The sequence below is a fragment of the Pinus tabuliformis genome, chromosome 2_2, assembly GCF_031772625.1.
Source record: "Pinus tabuliformis cultivar Carrire ecotype Pingquan chromosome 2_2, CPIR1, whole genome shotgun sequence".
Lineage (NCBI taxonomy): Eukaryota > Viridiplantae > Streptophyta > Pinopsida > Pinales > Pinaceae > Pinus > Pinus tabuliformis.
In genome coordinates this window covers 1,290,044,083-1,290,070,854 of record NC_142300.1, presented here as the reverse complement: position 1 = coordinate 1,290,070,854, position 26,772 = coordinate 1,290,044,083, and the positions used below count along the sequence as shown (strand labels likewise).

At 33.1% G+C, this 26,772-nt stretch overlaps 2 protein-coding genes across 2 annotated transcripts; both read left to right on the top strand.

Annotated features, from left to right (window-relative positions):
* The first annotated feature begins 3,246 nt into the window (after positions 1–3,246).
* LOC149198198 (uncharacterized) lies at positions 3,247–4,324 on the top strand. The gene has a single exon (XM_089404088.1). The coding sequence runs from the start codon at positions 3,374–3,376 to the stop codon at positions 3,992–3,994; it is 621 nt and encodes a 206-aa protein (XP_089260214.1). The 5' UTR covers positions 3,247–3,373; the 3' UTR covers positions 3,995–4,324.
* Positions 4,325–9,766: 5,442 nt separating this feature from the next.
* LOC149198197 (uncharacterized) lies at positions 9,767–10,873 on the top strand. The gene has a single exon (XM_089404087.1). It carries the CDS (start codon positions 9,936–9,938, stop codon positions 10,551–10,553), a length of 618 nt encoding a protein of 205 aa, XP_089260213.1. The 5' UTR covers positions 9,767–9,935; the 3' UTR covers positions 10,554–10,873.
* Positions 10,874–26,772: the final 15,899 nt, after the last annotated feature.

Here is a 26,772-nt window from a genome sequence, read left to right as displayed (position 1 = left end):
TAAAGACCTTATCTTATCTTAATTTAATCCGTTTAAAAAACTTCTTATTTAAAAAAAAAAAAAATAGTGTTATTGTGTTTTTCTAATGGGAGTGTAATTGTTTGACTTTATAATATAAAGATGTGAAGTTGTTTAATTTTACAATAAATTTTATTTCATTGTTAAAATTTGATAATATTAGAAGTTATAATTTTGTTGATGGAATGAAGAGACAATATCTCATTGGAGTTATGAGACATGTACATGGGATTGTATCTGTGATTGAGAAGTTCATCATCATACTTTCATGACGTTTACAAGTCATTTCAAATGCTAATGATGTTAGAAAAATTTGGGTCACACCTAGAAGACTACCTTTTAGTGGAATAAGGAGTAGCTTGAAGGAGTCTTATTGGTCCAAGCATGGTTTTCAAAGACAAAACATTTGAAGAATGTCTAGTCGTGTCAATGTTCGTTTTATTTCAATGGTGTAAGCCTTAAGATATTTTCTTAAATTTATGGCTTAAATATGCAATAATATCAAGTTAAGTAATGATATCAAACTGTTAGGCATTTTTATTGTTGGATGATGATTGAGATAATCACTCAATCACTTCCTCTCGAATAAAAGAAACAAAAAATAATGTATTAAGTGAACTAGAGCTAATACTGAATCTTTCTTCAAGTTCTTTTCATTCATTCTTCTCTATTAATCGTTTGTATATCTAGCCTTTCATCCGATTTCAATATAAATTTTGCGAGAGTTTGTTCTTTTTATAACACTATAAGATTTCTTCTTCAAATTTGATAGAATAGATCAATCATTTTGATATTTTAGCTTATTGTTTTTTATTTTCTTATAGTATATTATCTATCTCTTATTCTCATTTTCTTCTTCATATCATTTTTTCAATTTAAATTTTGTTATGATAATACTTCTAATGGTATAATAATTATTTTAAAGCAGATCTCTTCATTTATCTAGATTTAATGTTTAAGTAAAAAACTAATATTTTTAATTGACATTTTGGTTTGTCTTGAAGCAATGCCAAGAATCCTCTCATTATTCATGTTAATAGCTTGTGCTTGTAAAATTAGCGCTTGACAATAACCTCATTTTCTATGTATAAAATCTCAACTGCTAAACTTCAAAAACTTGAAAGAAATCCTTTATGCATTTTCCCACATTATGTGAATGGCCCCAGGGTAAAAATAGAAGTATATAGTTTATGGGTGGTTTTTTTAGAATCTTCATACAAATTAGTGGTTAAATTCATTTTCAATATTTAATTTAATACAATTTTTATAAGTTTTTGTAAAGTTTTAGGAAAATATTTTTAAAATAGTGGGAATACTTATTATATCTTAGTTGTCCATTAATATTAGGGATAATTATTGTTGTTGTTATTCATAAATATAAGATAATTCATCATAGTTATTGAAAGAAAAATATGTTATCTTAAATAAATCAACCTAGATCCATTTTAGCTCGACCTACCACATACACACATAAATTTGATCTCTCTTCGGAGTTAAGATAGATATAGGTTGGTTTAATAATTATTTTTTTATTGATAATTATAATTATTAATTATTAATTTTATTTAATTTTTTTATTGCGTGAGAGGCTCTCTCCAACCCTACTTAACCTTTAAAATAAAATTAACCCTATATGTTAACATTTTTAGTGGATTAAAATAAAATAAAAAATGATAAAAAAAATAACATTAAAATAAAAATAACTTCACCCATGGTATGAGAACCCAAGGTATTGACTCATGGTATTCATGTGGAATACATCTTATTTAAAGGTTGAAATTAAATTGTCCACGAGACTCATCAAATCTTTTGAGATGCAAACCTCTGTTAGAGTGAAAAAAGATGTTGAGATGGATCTAGGACGAGTCAAAATACAGTAATGGTTTAGAGAGAGCCTAGAGTGCAATGGGCCTCTCGGTGTAATTATAGTGATGCTTAAGGGTAAGCTTTCATTTTTACTAGTTGTTTCTCCATCTTGGACCATTAACTTATTTCAAGTTATTCTTAAGCCAAAACAACCCCATATATATATATATATATATAGGCTCACCAGAATAGAGTCACTAGCATTTTATAAATTAAACAACTTAAATTCAAGTTTTTAAAAATCTCTATTGAATTTTGGTTAAAATTAATTAAAAAGAAAAAAAAAACATTTAATTAAACTATTTTCTCATTTATATATATATATATATGAAAAAATAGATAACATTTAAAAAATATATAATAAATTCAAATTGAAAATTGAATTTAAAAATTTATGTAAGAAATTGAAAATGCATTTGGTTTTTTCTCGTTTAAATAAAAATAAAAAATATATTTTTAATTATAATTATTGTTATTATAAATATATAATCAAAAAAATAAGATAGAATTTGTTATTTAAAAAATAATAATTTTAATTTGAGATATAAAATTAAGATTGGATATGATTAAAAAATATATAATTTCATTACAAATAATTTTAATAATTTTTTGAGAAAATTGAAAATTTATCTATTTATATATCACTAACAAATTATTTTATGTGATATTACTTTCCAATAACAATAATGAATCCACATACATTTAGAAAAACTGAAAATTAAATCCCTTATCGACCATCATCAGTGATTTAATTTAAATATGTTTTAAGTGATATAATATTCCAATAACAATAATAAATTAACACTGTCTAAAAAAACATATTTTTTTAATAAAGTATGATTCCATAAAAAATTAACCCCTTATAGATTTAAATAATTACTTAAATAACATTTTTAAGTTTTGTTTCAAATCTAATTATACCATACTATATTTTTATTTTTTAATTAACTTTTAAATAAAAACACTCATATTTTTATTATTTAAAATATATTGAAAGTTATGAAAAAATCTAAGTCAAAATCCGAATACCAAACATTTATCCAAAAATATGCGAATGAAAAATATCCCCGATCTCTCACTTCCTCACCCAAGGAAACGACAAAGAAACCAAGAAATTTAGTAAAGTAACTTTCTCAACTTGCAACATCACACGCTACCAGTGGACAACGCGGCGTACCATTCGAATCCAGCCAAGCTATTACACCTGCTACGTCACTCATATACTCGCCGTGGAATGGAGCCTCTTTCTTGGTTCCCCCCCTCACCCTCATTTAACGCGACCTCTGAGCTGTTCCCACTAATCACATTCACATCTTATGAATCTGATCTCTTCTCCTTTATAAATGCCTTGTGCCCGCCTCCTCATTCCTCCACACAATTCCTTAACCGCCCCATCGCTACAGACAAACAGAGGAGTAAAATATCTCTCCATACGCTTACTTTACATTCAAATCGTCACAGATAGATTAACAGACCACCAAAATTCAGGATGGGCGCTTACATTTCTTGCGCTTCCAAGACTCTGCCTTCCAGCACTGGGAAAGTCATCCACTGGAATGGCAGCGTTCAGCATCTTCCGAGGCGGATAAAGGCGGCAGAGCTAATGCTGGACAATCCTCAGCACTTTGTATGCCACGCCAACGGCTTGCAGATCGGGCTACGGATTAATCCTCTCACGGCAGATGAAGAACTGGAATTGGGGCATTTCTATTTTCTTCTGCCCATGTCCAAGCTGCATTCCGTACTCTCTGGGACAGACATGGCCGCCCTGGGATTGAAGGCCAATTCCGCCATGAAAGTTACAAAAAGACGAAGCTCTAGAGCCAGAGTACTCCCCCTCTTTGGTGAGCTCATCCCTCCCCTTTCGCCAGAAATGAAGAGTGATGTATTGTTATTGGAGGAGGGGAAACAAAGTGGTAGGGCGCAGGAGGAGCAGCTTCCGGTGCCGAAGCTGAATTTAGAAGACGATCCAGAGCTGTTAACAGCGCTTGCGCAGCTGACATTGAACGCAGGCAAATGCTGGAAGCCAAAGTTGGAGACCATTAACGAGTTCCGGCCAAAGCTTTGGGATCTGTTGCAGTCGAATGTGGAGCAACATGAGAGTTACTGACCACATTGAATCTGATGTTTCTTCCAGAGCATGGATCAATCCTTTACATTGATCCCTCAAACACACACATTCCTCCTCTGCGTCTGTTGGAATTGTGGGTGAATCTGTACCAACACAACTTTTACCCGTCTCAACAGATTTGAGGATCTGCCAAAGATGCGAAGGGGCTGTTGAATTGAGGATGTGCCAAAGATGTGAAGAGGCTGTTGAATTACAGACAGTCTCTTCTCTTCATGTACAGAAAACTTGTATTTATGTGGGGTATTTGGGGTCAAACATTCTTTGATTCTTTTATTATAATTATAAATATATTTTATTATTATAAATATATATTGGGGATGGTTGTTTCTCGTTGCAATGGTTATGCTTATCTTATGTGATGATTAAAGTATATTTAAAATTCACAAATGAAAAAACAGTCATAATCTTACAAATGATTAAATCGATTTTATATTTAATTTTTTCCTATTATTTTGATTTTTTAATTAAAAAAGTAGTTCTCAAAATTACAAAAAGTAAGAGCCCCTTCACATTGTTGGACATTGCATTTAGTGTTGTCTATGTGTTTTGTGACATGGACTAACTATCTCTCACGGATCTTAATTTTGGCGATTGCAGCGGAGACTAATGCCTCTAAGTTTTGGGCTAATGAAAATCATGAGTCCAACAAGTGGTATCAGAGCAATAAATATCAAGTTCAAAACTCACCCATCTTACTTTGGGGGGATATGGTTGGACATTGGGTTCAACACTCCCCATGTGTTTCACAATATGGACTAATTTCCTCCCGTGGATCCTATTTCTGGTGATTATAGTGAAGACTAATGTCTGCAGGTTTTGATCTAATGGAAATCATGCGTCCAACACAAGTAATGGTGGGGTCGGTGGCATTGACTTGGGGGGGGGGGGGAGATAAATGCGGGAAATTGGAGGAAGATCAGGGGGAATTCTTACAGGGGAACTTTGGAGAAACAACTGAGGGTTGATTTTTGGGTTTGGCACCTAGGAATGCAGAGGTTTTGCTATCACTAAGAGGTATAAAAAGGGTGTTGGAACAAGGCTATGGGGTAAAATGCATGGTGTATGGAGAATGAAAACTACCCTCAAAGGCCTTCCTGGGACCTTCGACAGACTGTAAGATTATCTGCAGAAGCTACCAAGTTATACACATGTTCATCTATCGAATATAAGTTGACAAAGTATGGAAAGAGGATTACCTCAAGTCTCCTTCTAGATTTGTTTGGAGATCGCTATGCAGCCAAGAAGAACTCCTTCAAAGCCGGCTCCAAGACAATTCCTGCACAAAGGAAAGGCAAACACAATCACAACATACAATATTGAAAACTAATATAAGAATGCACAATGAACATATATTTGTATACAACTTAAACTACTCAACTCGACAAGTATCGAAATGAACAACTCAATGAACAATGTTACCGACACTATGGAGTAGGGAACACAACTGCAGTTCTGTATTTATAATGGAAGAGTGATTACAACCATCTGTTGTATCAACCTTCCCTTGCCCCTTCTTCTTCTCTCTCTCTCTCTCTTTCAGCTCACTTCTTCAAGTGTATGACAGTTCACAACAGCTTAGTGGGCTATCCTTTCAAATGCTCTGACCCTTTCACAATAACCCTCACTTTGCTTATATAGCAATCGAGTTAGGGTTGCCAAGCTCCTCCTAGAGTTCACTAGGGCAAAAGCAATGAACTTGCTCCGCTTTTCAACTCTTTCCCATTTGCCTTCTTTTCTTAGATTAGAAATCCTCCAAATATCTTGATTTTGGATGTTTCCTTGCTTTTCTTAAGCAAATTTAGGGATAAATATCTAGATATTTGTGAGTCAATTCGTTGGCTTGACCCATTGAACTTCCCTTAGTTTCACTAACGTTGCCCCTTCACTAGTAACATGAGTTAGTGGGGTCACTAACGCTCCCTTAGGCTTGGTAACAAGCTTTATAAAGCAGGTTTTCAGTGTGCAACCAGCGTTAGTGTGGAATCAAGGCCTGCAATTGTGGTCTTTGCTTCAGTCATCATGTCTTTCACCTCTGAGTTGATGAGGAGGTCATTTTGTTGTATAACAAACAAGGATCTCAGAGACACTATAGTTGCAATTTAGACTTGGGCTTAGAGGGTTAGGGAGCCTATGGAGGTTCCCTAGGCTAGGAAGTCAGATATACTTTCCTAGTTGATAGGGTAGCAAATTCAGTTGGATAGTCTAACAAGAGGATGACAATGGAGCTATTGTAACCATGTATTCTTATTCTTGTTTTTTAAGTTATGTAAATTGTCATAAATAAAATTATTTACATGTTTTTAATATGCTATAACAAATAAGTATTGAGTTGTCAAATATGTTGTTTTTTATGTGGTGAAAATGTGGAAACTTTATCAAATTGGAGGAACCTAGAATGGTCCTTACACTTGGTATCCAAGCAACCAAATTCAAACTTTAGGTCCTAAAACCCACCTATGTCCCTGATAGAAAAACCGTAAACAACCTAAAAACCACTTACACACCTCTGCACTAGCCCTAAAAAAGACATGAAAGTTCTTTGGCCCTTAAGAAAGTTATTCATCGCTAAAGGGGAAGAGTGTCCACAACATTATGCTACATGGAAAATAATTTCATTAGCCTTGGAATCCCTTAATTTCCATCATTCAAAAGCCCTTTTATGCATCGTTAAAATGCTGACTACAAAACCCAAACCCGAGAACCCTGATATTAAAATAAATCTAATTTAATCTTGGAAGTAGCCAAAATAATCCGTAATGACCCTATAATATCCCTGAATTTAAATTGGAAATAATACAAAAGTCCTAAAACTACTTAGAGAAAGGTCCAAATTTTTTTGAAGTAGACACAAAGAGTCATGTTGTCTTGTTGACCTATTTTAGCTTTTTGTTCAAAAAATCCTTACTTGGAAGACAAATAAATAATTAACAAGGATTAGGAGGTTTAGATAAAGAGCCATATTATCTTGTTGACCTATTTTAGTTTTTTTTCAAAAAATCCTTACCCAGAAGACAAATAAAGAATTAGCAAGGATTAAGAGGTTTAGATATAGAAAAGAAAGAGAATAAAATAATAAAATTTGTTTATATATATATATATATATAAAATATTAATATAATTAAAGTATAAATAATGAAAAAAGTGTTATACCTTTCAAATCTATTTGCACACAAAGAGAGAGATTTATATCCACCATAAAAAAATATATAATTGCAATATATATTATTATATAATTTTAATTAAAATAAAATATATACTAGTTATATTTATTAATTGCTATAATGTTAATAAAAAAATCAATAATGAGCTATAAACTTTTATGTATATAAACCATTAAATTATGGGTAAAGCAAAGTTGAATGAGGCTTATTTATAACTAAAGATCATTAATCCCTAATTCATTAATGTTATGATTTTTGTTGTTGTTCTTAAAATTTTTAAGAAATCCATAATTATAGCCATGTTTAAGGAAGAAACCTCCTTTCACAATAAATACAATGAAAAAGACAATATTTGATGATCCTAAGACTATACTACTTTTGTATATATACAAGATACAAAAGATATAATTAGAAGATCATTGGTAAAACTATGAGTCAAAAAAAAAAAATCTTTGGGATGAGTTGCTTGAATTCTATGCATAAGCACTGAATTGAAGGACAACTAGACAATTTGCTTGCCTTTGAGAATAGCAGTGTCGTCTGGATCCATGTTGGACTACCCTGCGTTGCCACATCCTCCAATGGGTCCTCAACAACGGGGCAACTTAAGGATAATTATTATTAGCTATTATTTTAAAGAAATAAAGGTCAAATTATATAGTTTATGGGTGGTGCCCTTCCAAAATCTTCATCTAAATTAGTGGTTAAATTCATTTTCAATAACTCATTTGATATAGTTTTTATAAGTTTTTCTAAAGTTATAGGAAAATATTTGTTAAGCAAGTGAGAATATTTAATGTATTTTAGTTGTCAATTAATATTAGGGATAATTATTCTTAGTTGTTGTGTAGAAATATAAGATAATTCATGATAATTATTCAAAGAAAACTAGGTTATTTAAAATAAATTATTAGTAATGTGTGATGCGTGAGGGTCTTTTATTTTTAAGTTGATTGGATTTTTTTAGCATGTCTCCTCTCCCTACCACAGGGCAGCTGATTGGATTTTTTTAGCATGTCTCCTCTCCTCTCCCTACCACAGGGCACAACCATCCCCATGAGGTATTTTTATGCTGATTGGATTTTTTGGCATGTCTCCTCCCCCTACCACAACAGGGCACAACCACCCCCATGATTGGATTTTTTAGCATGTCTCCTCCCCCTACCACACCCATGAGGTATTTTTATGCTGATTGGATTTTTTGGCATGTCTCCTCCCCCTACCACAACAGGGCACAACCACCCCCATGATTGGATTTTTTAGCATGTCTCCTCCCCCTACCACAGGGCACAACCACCCCTATGAGGTTTGATCCTGGGTCGCCTTGCTGAGGAGGTCCATCCTCAACCAGTTGTGTTAGTGGGACTTGACTAGTACGATAATGATTTGTTATTTAAAAGAAAGTTGATTTTAATTATGGATATAAAATTAAGCATATATATTAAAAAATATATAATTCATTGAAAAATATTTTTAATGATTATTATAAGTTATATTGGATTTTTTAGTCAATATTATTTAAATTGAGATTTTTTTGGGAAGAATATCTTCAATAATATAGAAACATGTTAACTATTTAAGATTCAAAAGTATTTGGAAGAAGTGAAATTTTACTCAATTATTTACTATTAAGTAATTATTAGAACTACTAAGTCAACTACTAAGTCTACAAAGGTATACATACTCTATCCCGTTAGTTTTGAACTAGTGACCTCTTAGCAGGAAACACATACTCTACTAAGTCTACAAAGGTATACATACTCTATCCCGTCTAGTTTTCAACTAGTGACCTCTTAGCAGGGAACACATACTCTTAACCATTAGGCCCACTCAAAATGTATTTAACCATAAGATACATCTAGAAGAAGTAAAAAATTTTCCTTTATCAAACATTAACAATTTAATTTAAATATTCTCTCGATAACTAATAAATTCACATAAAATATTTTAATAGACATGGTTTTCAATGACAAAACTGAGTTACCATGCTTATATATAGTCACAATAGAAACTAAAACAATTTCTAAATTTTACTTAAATTTAATATATAAAAATGATATTTTTATCTTTAAATTAGAATTAAATAATATAATTTTAAATAAAATCATGATTTTTCGCTATTTAAAATATATTTTTAAATAAACAAAATAATTCAAGATTATGAAAAAGTCACATCAATATACCAAGATCAGTGTTGAAAAGTCCACATCAATATACCAAGATCAGTATTGATCCAACAATACGCCCAATAAAAAGCTTCCTCATCTCTCACCTCCTCACCAAAGGGAACGACAAAGAAACCATCAAATTCCGTAAAGTGGCTTTTCTCAACGTGCAACATCCCTGGGTCAACCGTCAGATTTGTTAACACCTACACTACCAGTGGACAACGCGGTATGCAATTGGAATCCAGCCCAGCTATTACAGCCATTCATGTACTACTAAGTGTGAATTAATTCGTCTTCGGCTAGCTGGATCTCCCCAGTTCCCATTAGAACCATATGGAATGGAGGATCTTGCTTACTTTCTTCCCTCACCCTCATTTAACGCGACATTCCAGCTGTAACTAGTAATCACATTGTTATGAATGCCTTGTGTGCTCCTCTATAAATGCCTTGTGCGCGCCTCCCTCATCCCTCCACACACTTCCTTAACCTCCCCATCGCTACAGACGCAAACAGAGTAGTAAAATATCCCTCCATACACTTACTTTACCTTCCAATCGCTACACATAGATTAACAGAACACCAAAATTCAGGATGGGTAGTTACGTTTCTTGCGCTTCCAAGTCTGTGTCTTCCAGCACTGTGAAAGTCATCCATTGGAATGGCAGCGTTCAGGACCTTCAGAGGCGGATAAAGGCGGCAGAGCTGATGCTGGACAATCCACAGCACTTTGTATGCCACGCCAACGGCTTGCAGATCGGGCGTAGAATTAGTCCTCTCACGGCAGACGAAGAACTGGATCTGGGCAATCTCTATTTTCTTCTGCCCATGCCCAAACTGCACTCCGTACTGTCTGGTACAGACATGGCCGCCCTGGGATTGAAGGCCAATTCCGCCATGAAATCTAAAAATAGACGAAGCTCCAGCGCCAGAGTACTCCCCCTCTTTGGTGAGCCCATGAGTCCCCTCCCGCCAGAAATGAAGATTGATGTATTGTTATTGGAGGAGGGGAAACAAAGCGATAGGGTGCAGGAAGAGCAGCTTCCGGTGCCGAAGCTGAATTTGGAAGACGATCCAGAGCTGTTAACGGCGCTTGCGCAGCTGAGATTGAACGCAGGCAAATGCTGGAAGCCAAAGTTGGAAACCATTAACGAGTTCCGGCCAACACTCCGGGATCTCTTGCAGTCGAATATTGAGCAGCAGATTTATTGACCCCATTGAATCTGATCTTATTCCAGAACATGGATCAATCCTTTATATTGATCTCTCAAACGCACATTCCTCTGCATGTGTTGGAATTCCGAGTTCTGTACCAAGAGACCCGTGACCCGTCTGGACAGATTTGAGGATCCACTAAAAACAGAGGCTCTTGAATTACAGACAGACTCTTCGCTTATGTACGGCAAACTTGTATTTATTTGGGATCACAGACAGACTGTTCGCTTATGTACTGCAAACTTGTACTTATTTGGGATCAAGCATTCGTTGATTCTTTTATTATTATTATTATAAATATATGGATTTTATTATTATTATTGAGCCTAGATATAGCTCAGTATGATGTTTATGATGTTTCTGTTGGTTATAAAATTGAAATTTTAAGGGAAGAAATTGGATCTTTATCGATTTATATTAGATCTATTGAATTTGGGCTTTATCGACTTATATTAGATCTATTGAATTTGGGCTTCTCTGATCCATATCAAGTTTGAGAGAATTTTTCGGCGTAAATAATTTTTCCTGTCCATGTAACCATTCCCAGTCTAATTTAGACGTTAGTCATTTTAATCGTAACCTGTTCTAGAATTATAGCCGTTGGAGGTTCCGCTCTCCCTATTTAACATGCAAAGCTAGATGCGATTCTTCAACTTGTCCTGATGGTGAATCACATTGGTTGGTTCGAAACACGTGGACAAAAGAAATATCATGTGATTTACGCCGAAAAATTCTCTCAAACTTCATATTAGATCTCTATTTGAAATGGATCTACGCTGGTTTTTAATATTTGAAGAGGTTTATTACTTCAAACTTTTATTCGGTCTTAAGTATTTAGTGATTGCTTTATTATTATTATAAATATATATTGTGAATGATTGTTTTCTTTTATGTTTATTTTGGGGTTGGAGTATGTTTATAAATTACTTTTGTGTGGTTGAGAATTTTTTCTCTAAACATTAGGAAACAAGTTAATGGTTCAAGACCTTGAGAAATTTGGCATGAGTGAAAGTTTTCTCACTAACATAAGAGAGGGTGTAATTCTATATGGCGTGACTTTTCTTAAATAACAATGATAAATCAACTTGCATTTGCGGGAAAGTGATGGTGGTCCCATCTCTAATTTAACAACTAAATTATCATAAATTTTCCCATTCTTTAAAGAAATAAAATGGTTATACTTGTCTTATCAACTCATTACAAATATTTAAAAGTCATAAATTAGAAAACAAATTTCATCCCCTAAAAAATCTTTAAAATAATTAAATCAATTTTATGAATATTTTTTACTTAATTTTGGTTTTTTAATTTATAAATATATTTAATAAATATTTTATTAATAATATCTAATGATGATGATGATGATGATGATGATGATGATCCACTAAGACCAATGCGGCCTATCAAACCTTAAGAAGAAGAATCTAATTGTAATTCTTTAGAATCTTATTTCTCTACTCAAAAAGAAGGGAAAGAAGCGCACCAAGATTACTATAGTTGGGTTGACTTAATAAGTCAAGAAGATTGAAAGTGTGACAAATGTTAGAGAAATGAGAGCAGATGTGAGTAAGGGTCGGACAATCTAAAAGAAAGTGCTTTTCATCCTCCACTCTCTTAGTATCGCAAAACTGACAAATTCTATCGTCCCAGGGAGTCTTGGGAGTAGACCACTGCCCAGTTTCACTTCGAAGCTCATGAGAATTAGTTCTAATCTTAGCGATGTTCATCTTTTTCTTGCGCTGGTCAAGAAAGATAATTATGGTTCTCAAGGGTGGGGTTGATCACCTCCTTATAATATCTTAGCTTCCTTTTACCCTCCATCTCTTTATCATCCCATAACTTATCCTTAAATTTGGAGGTGATAGTATCTTTGACACTATCCTTTCTTCCCAGGATGATCTCCTCATTTATCCCCCAATGGTTGAGCCAAGACTAGGCATCCTTATGCCACCCACGCTTGAGGTAATTTTAGGAAGCCTCTTGGATTCCATGTTGTAAAGTTTCTTCTTATACATTAAATATTTAAACATAGCCCTGCTTTCAATGGAGGAGAGACCAACTTCGATTAGGAGGATAAGATAGGGGGTATTTCCCTCGATCTTGATATTGCAGGTTATGAATTGCTTTTGAACCATCTCAATCTTTCTCCACGACTCTCTAGATATACTACAACCCCGAACTTCACGACCATATAGGACAACAAGGGTGACAAGATTAATATCTTCTAACATTAGAATTGTTTTTTCAAATTAAAGAAAAGTGATTACTTCGATATTTTTAAATTTTTATTTTTATATTCAAAAAATATTAAGTAAAGTTCATTGTAATTTTTTATGTTTTAAATAGAAAGTTATGTATTGTGACAAATATTTTGAGATTATAATTTAATTTAAATATACACATGACATTTTACAAAAGTGTTTTTCATCTTTAACTCTTTTCAAGTCACAAAGATGATACTTTTGATCTTTTAAATCATATTGTCACCACCTCCTTGTAATTTCTTAATTTTATTTTATACCCTAAATGTTTTTTGGATTGGGGATTCTCTTTAAATTTAGATGTAATAATATTTTTAATATTATTAGTGTTTTACTTAATGACTTCTTCCTTTATTTCACAATGATTTAGCCAAAACATGACATCTTGGTTTTTTCTAGAGTTTCAAATAATTTTGAGGAATCTCATTGTTGACACCTAATCTTTGGGATTAAGAAATTCATGTAAATAGGAAAATAGAGAAGGTGAAAAAACACTGGAATTTAAATACCAAGAGTCTCCCTCACAGTGTATATGGCAATAATCTCTTAATGCAAACATTCATAAAATTCATTCAGAGTTACACAAACCTAGCCTGGCATGGTATTCAAGCTACAGGTCTGAATTTAGCTTTCTACTATGTAACTCTTGCTGAAGGATTTGTCTGTTGAATGTTGAATGCCCTGTCTCCTCCTGTACGTTGAATCTCTGCGAATTGTGGTGTTTTGGTCGCATATCATTGTGCATTGAGTTTTCAATGTTGTCTAGTATTGTTGGCTAGACTGTGAGTCTGGGATCAATGTCTTGGTCATTGTATTACTCCACGTTGATTATGGTCATGACATGACGTGTTTTGTACACGACTATGCGTTGGTAACTCTTGTTTTTTGTGCATGGTGCATTTCATGGTGAATGTTGTGCATTGAAGACCATGTAATGGCGTATGTTGTGTATAGTTGGTATGTTTGTTGCATTTTTTATATGTTTGGAGCATAGATTTTTGAATACCGATTACATAGAGCTAGAGTTGTTTTCTGTTGTCCATTGGAATGGTATGCTTTTTTATTATATGTTGCATCAATAGAATATCAATTCCAAGCTTGATTATGTTGCATTGAAACCTAATCTTAATGCAAACCATGAGTGTTATACATTGAAAGTTGTGTGTTGAATGTTATGTGTTGTTGTGCATACCATTGTGAAGGCCTTGTTGCAGCGGCTACAACCACCCTCCAAATTTTTTCCTTCGCTTCGTTTTGGAGCCTCCCCCCTCGAAATCATAACAACTATCCTGCATTGATCAGGTACATGTTTTTATTTGATTTTATCTGTCGCTTAACACTTTTGTTCACTTACTTGTTCCGTCTACTAATCACAAGTTGACCCAGCACTTGGTTCACATCCGGTCATTGGGATGTCAAGAAAAACTACACAATCGTAGAGGTAAGCATGTCTTCCCCTCAGGAATTGCGCAAAGTAGCCCAATAGCTTCCCTACACTCAAAATTTGTGCAGAGCAGGCCAGCTGGCACTGCTCTCCAGAAATGCGCAGAGCAGGCCAACTGACACTACTCTCCAGAAATGCGCAAAGCGGGCCAGTCGAAACTACTCTCCATAAATACACAGAGCAGGCCAGCAACAATTTGCGAGGTGAGACCGGGCGCGTGTATGTGTCCTTATGCACAGAGTAGAGATGCCACATTCGTTTTCCAGAGCCCCATTTTTCATTTGGGCACAGATCAAAGAGTCCCAAGTTAGAAGGAGGCATCGTTATTTGCAGGAGCAACCTCCTCTACCTTAATCTGGGGCAAAGAATTTCCTATTGCCAGGCACAGGTCACCATAAAGAATAATTTGTCACCTGGTGGAGGATGGTGGGTTTTGGGTTCGGAGAAGATAGGAGAGAAGTTGGGGTTTAGGCTGTATTTTTTTTTGTTTTTCTTTTTTCTTTTTCAAGCATGGCCATGCTTGTTTCCACCTTAAATTCTGTTGGTCTGCGATTTTATTTATCTTCTGTTTTAATTTTTTTGTCTTTGTCTTGGATTTATGTGTAGTTTTGGTTTTGTTAGATTGTTCTTCCTTTTTGAGTTCCTGTTTAGAGGGTTTGGGGTCAAGAGCCGACGAGGATGATGCTACAGAGAAGAGGAGAACAAAACATATGATGGTGTTGCAGAGTAGAGAAGAGGAGAGAACAGAACATAAGATGGTGTTGCAGAGTAGAGAAGTGGAGAGCAGAACATAAGATGGGATCCAATGGCATGGAAAAGGTTGAGAAGGCACGCATTCCTTCAATTTTTATTTCAACTTTTTGGAACGCAGCCCTTTAATTTTTATTTGATGGTTATGTAATCTGTTGTCTAAATTATTTCTGGATATTTTGAACATTTTTAAACTTTTGGATTATGGGTTTTTGTCAGGTGACCATATGTAAATTATGGCTTCCTCATAAATGAGACTGAGGTTGACATATGTGCTACTATTCTCCTTTTCCTGGTATTTATTCCAATCGCGTGTTACTATTCTCCTTTTCCCCTTGTATTTATTCCATGTAATTGCATGCTAGGATTGATTAAAAAATTCCATGATGTCTGATGCCCTTGGTGGATATCCAAGATTTGTTTAAGAGCCCAACAAAACTCTGATAATCACAATGTTGGAGAGTTTATTTTCTTTTGTATTGTTTCTTTTTGTCTTTAATAGAGTTGAAGGTTCACACTGTAGGAGAGTTTATTTTATTTCCTACTGTTTCTTTTTGTCTTTAATGGAGTTGAAGGTTGTGGTTGTTGTTACTGAGGAGTCTATTTGATAATCACCACAATGGTGGTGTTCCTGGATAGTGAGGAGTTTATTTTCTCTCATACTGTGGGTCAGTTTGTTTGCTTGTGTGATTTTGTTTTAGGTTTTAGAAATATAATACAATTTAAATCTATCGAAATTTGTTCTCCAAAAATTTCATCACCCTTTATTTCAAATATATTATCTCACACCCAGTCACTCTATCTATTTTAGATTCAAAGAGACTGAATAATCATAGATGTGTGGTTTGTGCTAATGGGGTTGGGGTAGTTTGATATAGATATTAAACAAAAGAATCACCAGCCAGCTCAATTAACTGCTACTCCAAGATATGGACCTAGTTGCTTTATAGTCAAGCGGTTGAAGGGAAATATCAGTTTATTTAATGTTCTTTGGAATTGCACAACCGATCACCTTATCAATCCTCCTCCTTATTCCCGGATAACCAAATATTAGAACTATAACTCAAGGTCTTTCCTCCTCATTCTTGGATAACCTAATATTCGAACTAGAACTCAAGGATCTTTCTTCCTTTCATTCTGAGCTCTCTTGGGGCAATCGGTAAGGCTGGTATTTAGCAAATACCCATACAATTTTCACATATGTCCCTTTCTTTCAGCAGGCTTTCCCTTCTCTAGTGTAACCAAACTACCTACGTAGAGGCAGGAAGAGTGAACAAGTTGTATTCCACACCAGGTTTGTCCCTTCCAGAGTAAACATGTGGTAAAAGAGTGGGTTCTTTGGTCTTGGCCTTTCCTCACTGGTCTCTAGATAGCCCTTTTGTTGGGCCTGAATGGCCCTTAAATGGCAGTATAATGTATGCTACAAATACTTTAACAACTCTTACCTACTTTCCCATATATAACCTTTGTGCTGGTGGATAACAATATTTTTATCTATGAAATGGGTGGCTTCCCCTTACCTTCCAATAATGAAATTGAGGCGGTAAATGAAATTTCAAAGATTTTTTTTTATGTTTTCTAACAAGAACAAATCCAATGTCTATTATTTTATATTCCCAGAGTTTCCTGACTACTAGGAATAATTCATCCTGGCTCTCTTCAATGATTTCCTTTCTGGCAAAAGGCTCACCCCTAAAGATCCAAGTCCCCTTTTCCAAAGGAAAATATTGATTCCGAGTTGGGTTCCTCCTAAACTAAAGGGCATCTTACAAGAAAATTTGCTTACGATCTAAGTGTTTTTACTAATTATCCTAATCTCAACCCCATGTATGATATATGATGAAACATAGTTCTATGTGAATTTTCTAGGGAGAAGAAGAATGAGTGTACATGAACCACGTCTTTGCTTACAACTGATAAAGAATGATAAATACTAAGTAGATAAGTGTAGGTACCCTTAATTTCCTTAAAAGTACTTCTATGTCATGTGAGGTAATTTGTTACAGGTCTAAGTATTTTGTTTATTGGAAAGCACGTGGACTGGCAGATAAACAAAACAAATGCACAATTGCAAGTACGATACACAATAGATCTAATTTTCATTAGTCACATAGGGGAGGGATAAGCTGCATAGACTATAGGAGTAAAAGGGAAAACTATATTTAAACACAACTAATTATGTATTGGGTGATTGGCCAAGCCAGTTGAGTAGCTATTACCTAACAAAATGATTATTTAATTACAACAATTCTTGTTTGTCAGTACTTATGTGGATCACCTTTCAACAAGGAGGCATCAATGATCCTTGTCTAATTTTGCAAATGGAACTACTATACTAACGTTTTCATGTTATTTGGATGATGTAGGAGCATAAGCAGGCATGAATATTTTTGGCTAGAATTTGAATTTTGTTTCTCAAATGCAGGCAATTTCAGGGTTTTTTTTCTTAAATTGATGTACACATTCTTAAACAATATCTCGCTTGAATTAGAAGTGACAAAATATTGAGAAGCCATAATTCCGATCCATTAAAGCTATATTGAAGCTCATCCTAAATTTTTAGCATGGATTTTTCAAGATTATGTCGGAATGAGTACATTGCAATTTATATGCAATGTTGCTTTACAAGTGTATATAATCCCAAATGAGGTTACAAAAGTAAAATGGACTTATTATATATTCAAAGACAAACCGATTTACAACTCTTGCCAAAGTCTACCATTTATAGTTGTTGAGAAAGTCTGGAATTTCAATTTGGTAGAGCAAGTTCTGAAAATTTGATCAAGTTGCAGCCATACCGATAACGGCAGAAATGGAAAATTTGAATAATTTTCTTTGAATATAAGTTATATCTTCTTGCAATGATTGAATTCTCCTTCAAAGCTATAGGAAGCAATTTTTATGATCCTTGTTTCATGCAAAACGTGCAGTATGTTCCTCTAAATATTCTTTGTTGTTCATGTCCATCAATGTGCCAATCAAACAACAAGTGAAGTGTCAACTCAAAAACAAATATTGTAGATTTTGGTGTTCAGTCTTTCAAGTAGGCAAGGGGTAAAACTATTATCATAATATGATCTCTGCTAAAATACCAGTGTAGACCCATCTTAACTCTGGAGTTTTCTGGTCTCTAATGATATTGGGTTTAGCCTGAATCATTGTGGGAATTCATAGAAATTTGGAGCTTAATCATTGTGTTGAGGTTCTTCTAGTTTTTCTAAGGGATTGGGTTTGGTAATGGATAATATGAGGTTGCATGAGATGGAACCAAGATTGAAGATTTGCACTAGACTGAGCCTGACTGTTATTTGTTTTGGTATAAATATGAACGTTCTTATAGGTTTTCCTAACCATAATAGTATGAGATTTTGTGTAAATGATTATGAGAATTCATGATATTTAAGATGTATCAAATATTTGAAGATTTTCATTTGATTGTGAAGTAGTTTCTGATCAAGTCCTAAATCAATTGAGTTTTACGTGGTTATGTGCTATATTGAGGAATATCTATATTGATCCAAACATGGGGTTTAATTCATCAATAAACCACCTTGACATGCTCCCAGATTCACTTTTGCTGCTTATATTCAACAAATTTGGTGATATTAAGGCCTTGGGACGATGTTGTGTAGTTTCAAAGAAGTTCTCTAGTATAGTTCCCCAAGTGCAGATTGTGGTAGTTAAGGTGGAATATGTTATATCTAGTGAAGAAACCAAACTTAACAATAGTGGTAAAAACAGGGCGATATGGAGCTATTTGATGATAATCATGATGGGTACTAGGTAGCATTGTTAGGCCATGGAAGACATTGCAACATGTTTTGGGCCCGAAGAAATCCATGGTTGTAGAGGTTTCCCATCATTCTCCTGGTAAGGTTTTAAAGAATTTCAAGGAAGTGTAGAATATAAGGATCGAATTGCCTGGTGGAGAACTCAGAATTGTTCAATCAACACACCCTTTGATCTTTCAAAACTTTCACCAGAAATGGGAAGACTATTGGTGTCCTGCTATGATCTCGACTACATGACTAGACTCCCCTTATCCGTGAGTCTCAACTCTTGCTAAATCATAAGATTTGGTATATCTAGCTTGCAGGTTGCTGGAAATACTCTTGGTGTTATAATGGAAGCCACGAGGGTTGATCTGGGGTCTCCCTTAGATTAGTCCAAATAGTTACCAATTCACCATGTGTTAAAAATAAATAAATTTGAAGATAATTTATTGTTGTCAATTGAATTTATTTGTTTTTTATGCTTTTCATTATGGAAGAGTGACCTGAATGTACACCCTTCTAAATTAATTTAAGACCAACCCTTCAAATTTGATCACTGCTCTGAATATTCATCAAATGTGTTTTCCAATTTACATACTCAAATACTGAAATGAACACTCCTTAAAGTATAGCCTCATGCAATCATAGACTTATCCATAACGTGGATACTCCATCATACATGATTTAGTGTATGATATATGACATTGCTTCAACTCATCTACATTCCGCCTTTTCCTATTTGAACAAAATTTCTTATTCTCGGTGATGATTTTCAATGTGCATCTACAAGACAAGATAGTTGAGTAATTATTTATAATAATTTTCAAACATGATGTTTAGATAGTTTTCATCACCATGTACATTTACAATACAATATAGTTGAGCAATTGTTTATAATATTTTTCAAACATGATGCTTAGATAGTTTTATCCAAAAACGTGATTAATTAAAAATAGTTTGATCCATAGTTATGATTAATTAAAAATATTCATTGTTGTGTTTTTTTTAAATTGAAAAAACAATTATGTTATTTATATTACAAATCAATTATTTGACTATGTATTATAAAGACTTTATCTTATCTTAATTTAATTTGTTTAAAAAACTTCTTATTTTTTAAAAGAAAATAGGGTTATTGTGTTTTTCTAATGGGAGTGTAATTATTTGACTTTATAATAAAAAGATGTGAAGTTGTTTAATTTTACAATAAATTTTATTTCATTGTTAAAATTTCATAATATTAGAAGCTAAGTCACAAGACACGTCCTACAAGGTCCAATGTCCCGTATTTTATGTGTCGGACATGAAAACGGCCCTAAAACGTGTCGAAAACGTTTTTCATCGTGTCCTGTAAAATGTAAAACGTATTCGCCGGTTTTCGTCGTGTCCTACATCTGGAAAACACGTATTCCGTTGATAGAAAACATTGTCTGCATAAGCTGCAATTATTTTTGAAAGAAACAAATAATTTTTGAGTGGGGCAGCTTAATGATTAAGTCTAGGCCCTAGTATTGATATGCTATTCATTGTAAAGTTAAATTCTTAAAGTAATAGTGACATTCTCCTTAATCTTCATTTTCATCCTTTTACTTAAATTTTTAACATTACCATGAAATGACTCAGGATATTTGAGAGTGGTTCTGGCCTCATTGGATTTCATATTGAGAAAGTAGAATTTTAGATTTCATTCAAAATGCAGCAGACTTATTAGTTTTTTCAGGATTTCAAGATTGGGAGATTGTAATGTTTCTAGGTGACACCACCTGCCGGGGCTACCCCTGCCACCAGTAGAGGACTTGGTCTACCTCCTATAGCTCCTACTTCTAGTTCTTCAGCTTCTAAAGCATAGCAAACTCCACTGCCAACTCCACCAGCACCAACATCTACATCTAGAGGGAAAGGGAAAGTTGTGGCATTTTCTCGCAAGAGGGGCAGAGGAAATCAATAGGATTAGACTTTAGTTATATTCTTATGTGCTTGTAAGTTGCAAATGAACAATGAACATTGAATATTCAAGAATCAAGACCAAGCATATCACATTCTAATTTTTAAATAGTAAATTTTGATTCTATTTATTTTTTTAAAGTGAACTATGAACTTTGAGAAGTAATTATATTTTAATTTGATTAGATAAGCTGCAACCTGCAATTTAATATGGATAAAAAACTATATTTCGGTATATCTATATATATATATATATATATATATATATATATATATATATATATATATTATTAAATATATATAAAACGTGTCTCTCGTGTCCTGTTTCCAGGTCGTTGCGTTTCGTATTGAATACTTGTATTTACGTGTCCTCCATGTCTCGTGTTCTTGTGTCATGTGACTTAGATTAGAAGTTATAATTTTTTTGATGGAACGAAGAGACAATATCTCACTGGAGTTATGAGACATGTACATGGGGATTGTATCTATGATTGAGAAGTTCATCATCATACTTTCACGACGTTTACAAGTCATTTCGAATGCCAATGATGTTAGAAAATTTTGAGTCACACCTAGAAGACTATACCTTTTGGTGGAATAGGGAGTAGCTTGAAGGAGTCTTATTGGTCTAAGCATGGTTTTCAAAGACAAAGCATTTGAAGAATATCTAGTCGTGTCAATGTTTGTTTTATTTCAATGGTGTAAGCCTTAAGATATTTTCTTAAATTTATGGCTTAAAAATGCAATAATATCAAGTTAAGTAATGATATCAAACTGTTAGGCATTTTTATTGTTGGATGATGATTGAGATAATCACTCAATCACTTCCTCTCAAATAAAAGAAACAAAAAATATTGTATTAAGTGAACTAGAGCTAATACTGAATATTTCTTCAAGTTCTTTTCATTCATTCTTCTCTATTAATCATTTGTATATCTAGCCTTTCATCCAATTTCAATATGAATCTCGCGAGAGTTTGTTCTTTTTATAGCACTATAAGGTTTCTTCTTCAAATTTGATAGAATAGATAAATCATTTTGATATTTTAGCTTATTGTTTTTTATTTTCTTATAGTATATTATCTATCTCTTATTCTCATTTTCTTCTTCATATCATTTTTTCAATTTAAATTTTGTTATGATAATACTTTTAATGGTATAATAATAATTTTAAAGCAGATCTCTTCATTTATCTAAATTTAATGTTTAAGTAAAAAACTAACATTTTTAATTGACATTTTTGTTTGTCTTGAGGAAATGCCAAGAATCCTCTTATTATTCATGTTAATAGCTTGTGCTTGTAAAATTAGCACTTGACAATATCCTCATTTTCTATGGATAAAATCTCAACTGCTAAACTTCAAAAACTTACTGAAAGAAATCCTTTATGCATTTTCCCACATTATGTGAATGGCGCCGAGGGTAAATGTCATCATCATACAACATGTACTCACCATGAGGCACTCATGCAAATTTGACCTCATGACCTTGTTGGGCATGACCACTTTGACATGGCAAGTCAAACAACATGAACTAAACCATGAGGTTATCTATCTATCTATCTATCTATTTATATATCTATAAAGGAGTGTTTGAATTAATAAGCAAAATAAATGAGATATTGTTATATAGTGTCAATAAATTCCATTTCCATATCGAACTATAAATATAGAGAATCAGAATCATAACTTTTTAGAAATAATGAAAGCTAAAAATATTGTAGTTCCTCTACATTAAAATTTGCAAGTTTAGCTTCTTATAAAAACAATTTAAGGGGAAAAGAACAAAATAGAAAGTAACTCAAAACTTACATCATTTTGATGTAATGACTAACGTCTCTCCATTGTTAGTGTCAACTTCCACCTAATATCTGATATATACCCCAAGGCTAGTAGAGTATTTTAGAAGTGCTTCCAATGGAGGGAGCTTCACATGATTTTTCAAGATGAGTAAGCAAGGCCCAAACAATAGTCTAAAGACAGGCATTTAATTAATTGATATGCCTCCTAAGATGGTGAGCGCATTGTTATGGTTCATTCCAATTCATGAAGAAATAGATTGTATTTAACAACTTCAAATAAATGAGGTCCTTAGTTATATTGGTCTCACCATGAATTGAGATCTTCGGGTCTCTTTTTTGTCAATTATCATTGTTATGGTGTCCTTCCTCATTGTCAATTCTATTGAATAATTGTTTACACAGTGAGGAACCTCCCTCGCGTCTCTAACATTTATTGTGAACAACACTTCAATGAAAACAATGAAACATCTAAACCAAGGGGAGACATAATCCAATGACCAAAATCTACACAAAATGCCCCAAGTCCTAAGGAAGGGAACAATCCATAGAGCTTAGGAAAGGGATGGAGTGACGAAATTTCAAAGTATCCCATACTTGATGGTAGGGAAGATGTTGAATTGAATACCCATATTAAGTAAGATGTCCTCCAAAAAACCAAAAAGAGAAGAAAAGGTCTAAAGAAACTATATTTTCAAGGCATCAAGTAGAAGTATAGCTCAATATGGATGATTGTCTAGTTATATTGGAAGTTGTGGATCTAGGGAAGAAACCCTCATTAGTTGTAAATAATTGCATGTGGATTGTAATCTACTAATGAGGTTATGATATAGAATGTGAAATGTTGTTCAGTAATTGACTTTGAGATATCCATGATTAAGGAGTTCAAGAAGGTGGAATTTAAGAACTCATGAATTCAATTTGGGAGCTATACCTTTACAAAGGTTGCAAGAAAGATTGGTGGAGTTCAATCTCAAAGATTTCAAAATGATTAGAGATGTTGATGAAAACTTTACCAGACAAAGATCAAGACAAATATTCGTTAACAAAGGGTGTTGGAGATATTATCTTCCACTTCTCTTATGCTTAATATTTGGTGTCCCTCATCATATGTATTGGTTAGTGTAATCTCTAATTGACTTGTTTGTTTGTGTTATTTAGGAGATTATTATTTAGCTGTATTTAAGAGAATTTGTCCAACTAAAATACCTCCTAGATCAATTTGTGGTTGATATATTCTCTCAACTAAATAGATTGTGGGCCTAAGATAGTCAATCTATCCTAAACCGAGCTTGACTTATCAATATTGTGATTGTGACGATATTAATATATGTAGAGTAGTTTGTGTGTGCAATATTTTCTCCTCTCCACAATTTTATCTAAATTCATAATTCATTTTCAATAGGTAATTTAATATTTTTTTACAAGTTCTCCTAAAATTTCAAAGTATATTTTTAAAATAATGAAAATACGTATCATAACTTAGTTGTTTATTAATAATATGGATAATTAATAGCTATTATTAAAAAAAAAAAAATAGAAGTAGATAGTTTATGGGTGGTTTTTTAGAATCTTCATAGAAATTAGTGGTTAAATTCATTTTCAATACTTTACTTAATACAATCTTTATAAGTTTTTGTAAAGTTTTAGGAATTTTTTTTACAATAGTGGGAATACTTATTATACCTTAGTTGTCCATTAATATTAGAGATAATTATTGTTGTTATTCATAAATATAAGATAATTCATCATAGTTATTGAAAGAAAATTATGTTATCTTAAATAAATCAACCTAGATCCATTTTAGCTGGACCTACCACACACACACATAAATTTGATCTCTCTTCGGAGTTAAGATAGATATAGGCTGGTTTAATTATTATCTTTTATTGATAATTATAATTATTAATTTTTAAATTTTATTTAAGTTTTTTTATTGCGTGAGAGGCTCTCTCCAACCCGCTCTCTCCAACCCTACTTAACCTTTAAAATAAAGTTAACCCTACATGTTAACATTTTTAGTGGATTAAAATGAAATAAAAAATGATAAAAAAATAACATAAAAATAAAAATAACCTCACCCATGGTATGAGAACCCAAGGTATTGACTCATGGTATTCATGTGGAATACATCTTATTTAAAGGTTGAAATTAAATTGTCCACGAGACTCATCAAATCTCTTTAGATGCAAACCTCTTTTAGAGTGAAAAGATATGTTGAGATGGATCTAGGACGAGTCAAAATACGGTAATGGGTTGGAGAGAGCCTAGAGTGCAATGGGCTCTCGGTGTAATTATAGTGATGCTTAAGGGTAAGCTTTCATTTTTACTAGTTGTTTCTTCATCTTGGACCATTAACTTATTTCAAGTTACTCTTAATCCAAAACAACCACATATAGGACCACTAGCATTTTATAAATTAAACAACTTAAATTCAAGTTTTTAAAAATCTCTATTGAATTTTGGTTAAAATTAATTAACAAAAGAAAAAAAAACATTTAATTAAACTATTTTCCCATATATATATATATATATATGAAAAAATAGATAAGATTTAAAAAAAAAAAATTATAATAAATTCAAATTGAAAATTGAATTTAAAAATTTATGTAAGATATTGAAAATGTATTTGGTTTTTTCTCGTTTAAATAAAAATAAAAAATATATTTTTAATTATAATTATTATTATTATAAATATATAAATATATAGGCAAAGAAATAAGATAGAATTTGTTATTTAAAAAATAATAATTTTAATTTGAGATATAAAATTAAAATTGAATATGATTAAAAATATATATATAATTTCATTACAAATTTTTTTAATAACTTTTTAAGAAAATTGAAAATTTATCTATTTATGTATCATTAACAAATTATTTTATATGATATTACTTTCCAATAACAATAATGAATCCACATACATTTAAAAAAGTGAAAATTAAATCCCCTTATCAACGATTAGTAATTTAATTTAAATATATTTTAAATGATGTAATATTCCAATAACAATAATAAATTAACATTGTTTAAAGAAAAAACATATTTTTTTAATAAAGTGTGATTCCATAAAAAAAAATTAACCCCTTACAGATTTAAATAATTACTTAAATAACATTTTTAAGTTTTATTTCAAATCTAATTATACCCTACCATATTTTTATTTTTTAAACCTAATACCAAACATTTATCCAAAAATATGCCAATGAAAAATATCCCTGATCTCTCACTTCCTCACCCAAGGAAACGACAAAGAAACCAAGAAATTCAGTAAAGTAATTTTCTCAACTTGCAACATCACACGCTACCAGTGGACAACGCGGCGTACCATTCGAATCCAGCCAAGCTATTACACCTGCTACGTCACTCATATACTCACCGTGGAATGGAGCATCTTTCTTGGTTCCCCCCCTCACCCTCATTTAACGCGACCTCTGAGCAGTTCCCACTAATCACATTCACATCTTATGAATCTGATCTCTTCTCCTTTCTTGGTTTTTCCTCCCTCACCCTCATTTAACGCGACACCTGAGCTGTTCCCACTAATCACAATCACATCTTATGAATCTGATCTCTTCTCCTTTCTTGGTTTCCTCCCTCACCCTCATTTAATGCGACATCTTAGCTGTTCCCATTAATCACATTCACATGCTATGAATCTGGTCTCTTCTCCTTTATAAATGCCTTGTGCACGCCTCCTCATCCCTCCACACAATTCCTTAACCTCCCCATCGCTACACACAAATAGAGAAGTAAATGTTGGATCAGGTGCACAGCAAAAATTAAATAAACACAGAATTAACACAGCAGAACAATCAAGCACATAGGAGACAATTTTTAACGTGGTTCACCCAACCAATCTGGGCTACGTCCACCAAACATAGGCATCAGGAATTTATTAATCAAATTGGAGATTACATCAAGAAATCCTCACACTCTCTTAGCAAACATCCGAATGGTTTCCTGTTATATAGCACAGAGAATCTAACAGCCTCATTAATTCCCTCACATCAAATATAGGAGGCATTAACTCCCTCCCAACAACCTGGAGTTAATCTAGGACCTGAATTCCTATTGTTGTCACCAGCTGAGATTTTTCCTATTTCATTACAAACAGAAAATCTCAACAATCTCCACCTTGACAACAATTCGCCTGATGCCCTGTTATTATTATTTTATCTTTTCTGCAAGCCAAGAGAAGCCAAACACCAGCGTAGCTTCTCCAACAAAACTGGTTTCGTGAACAT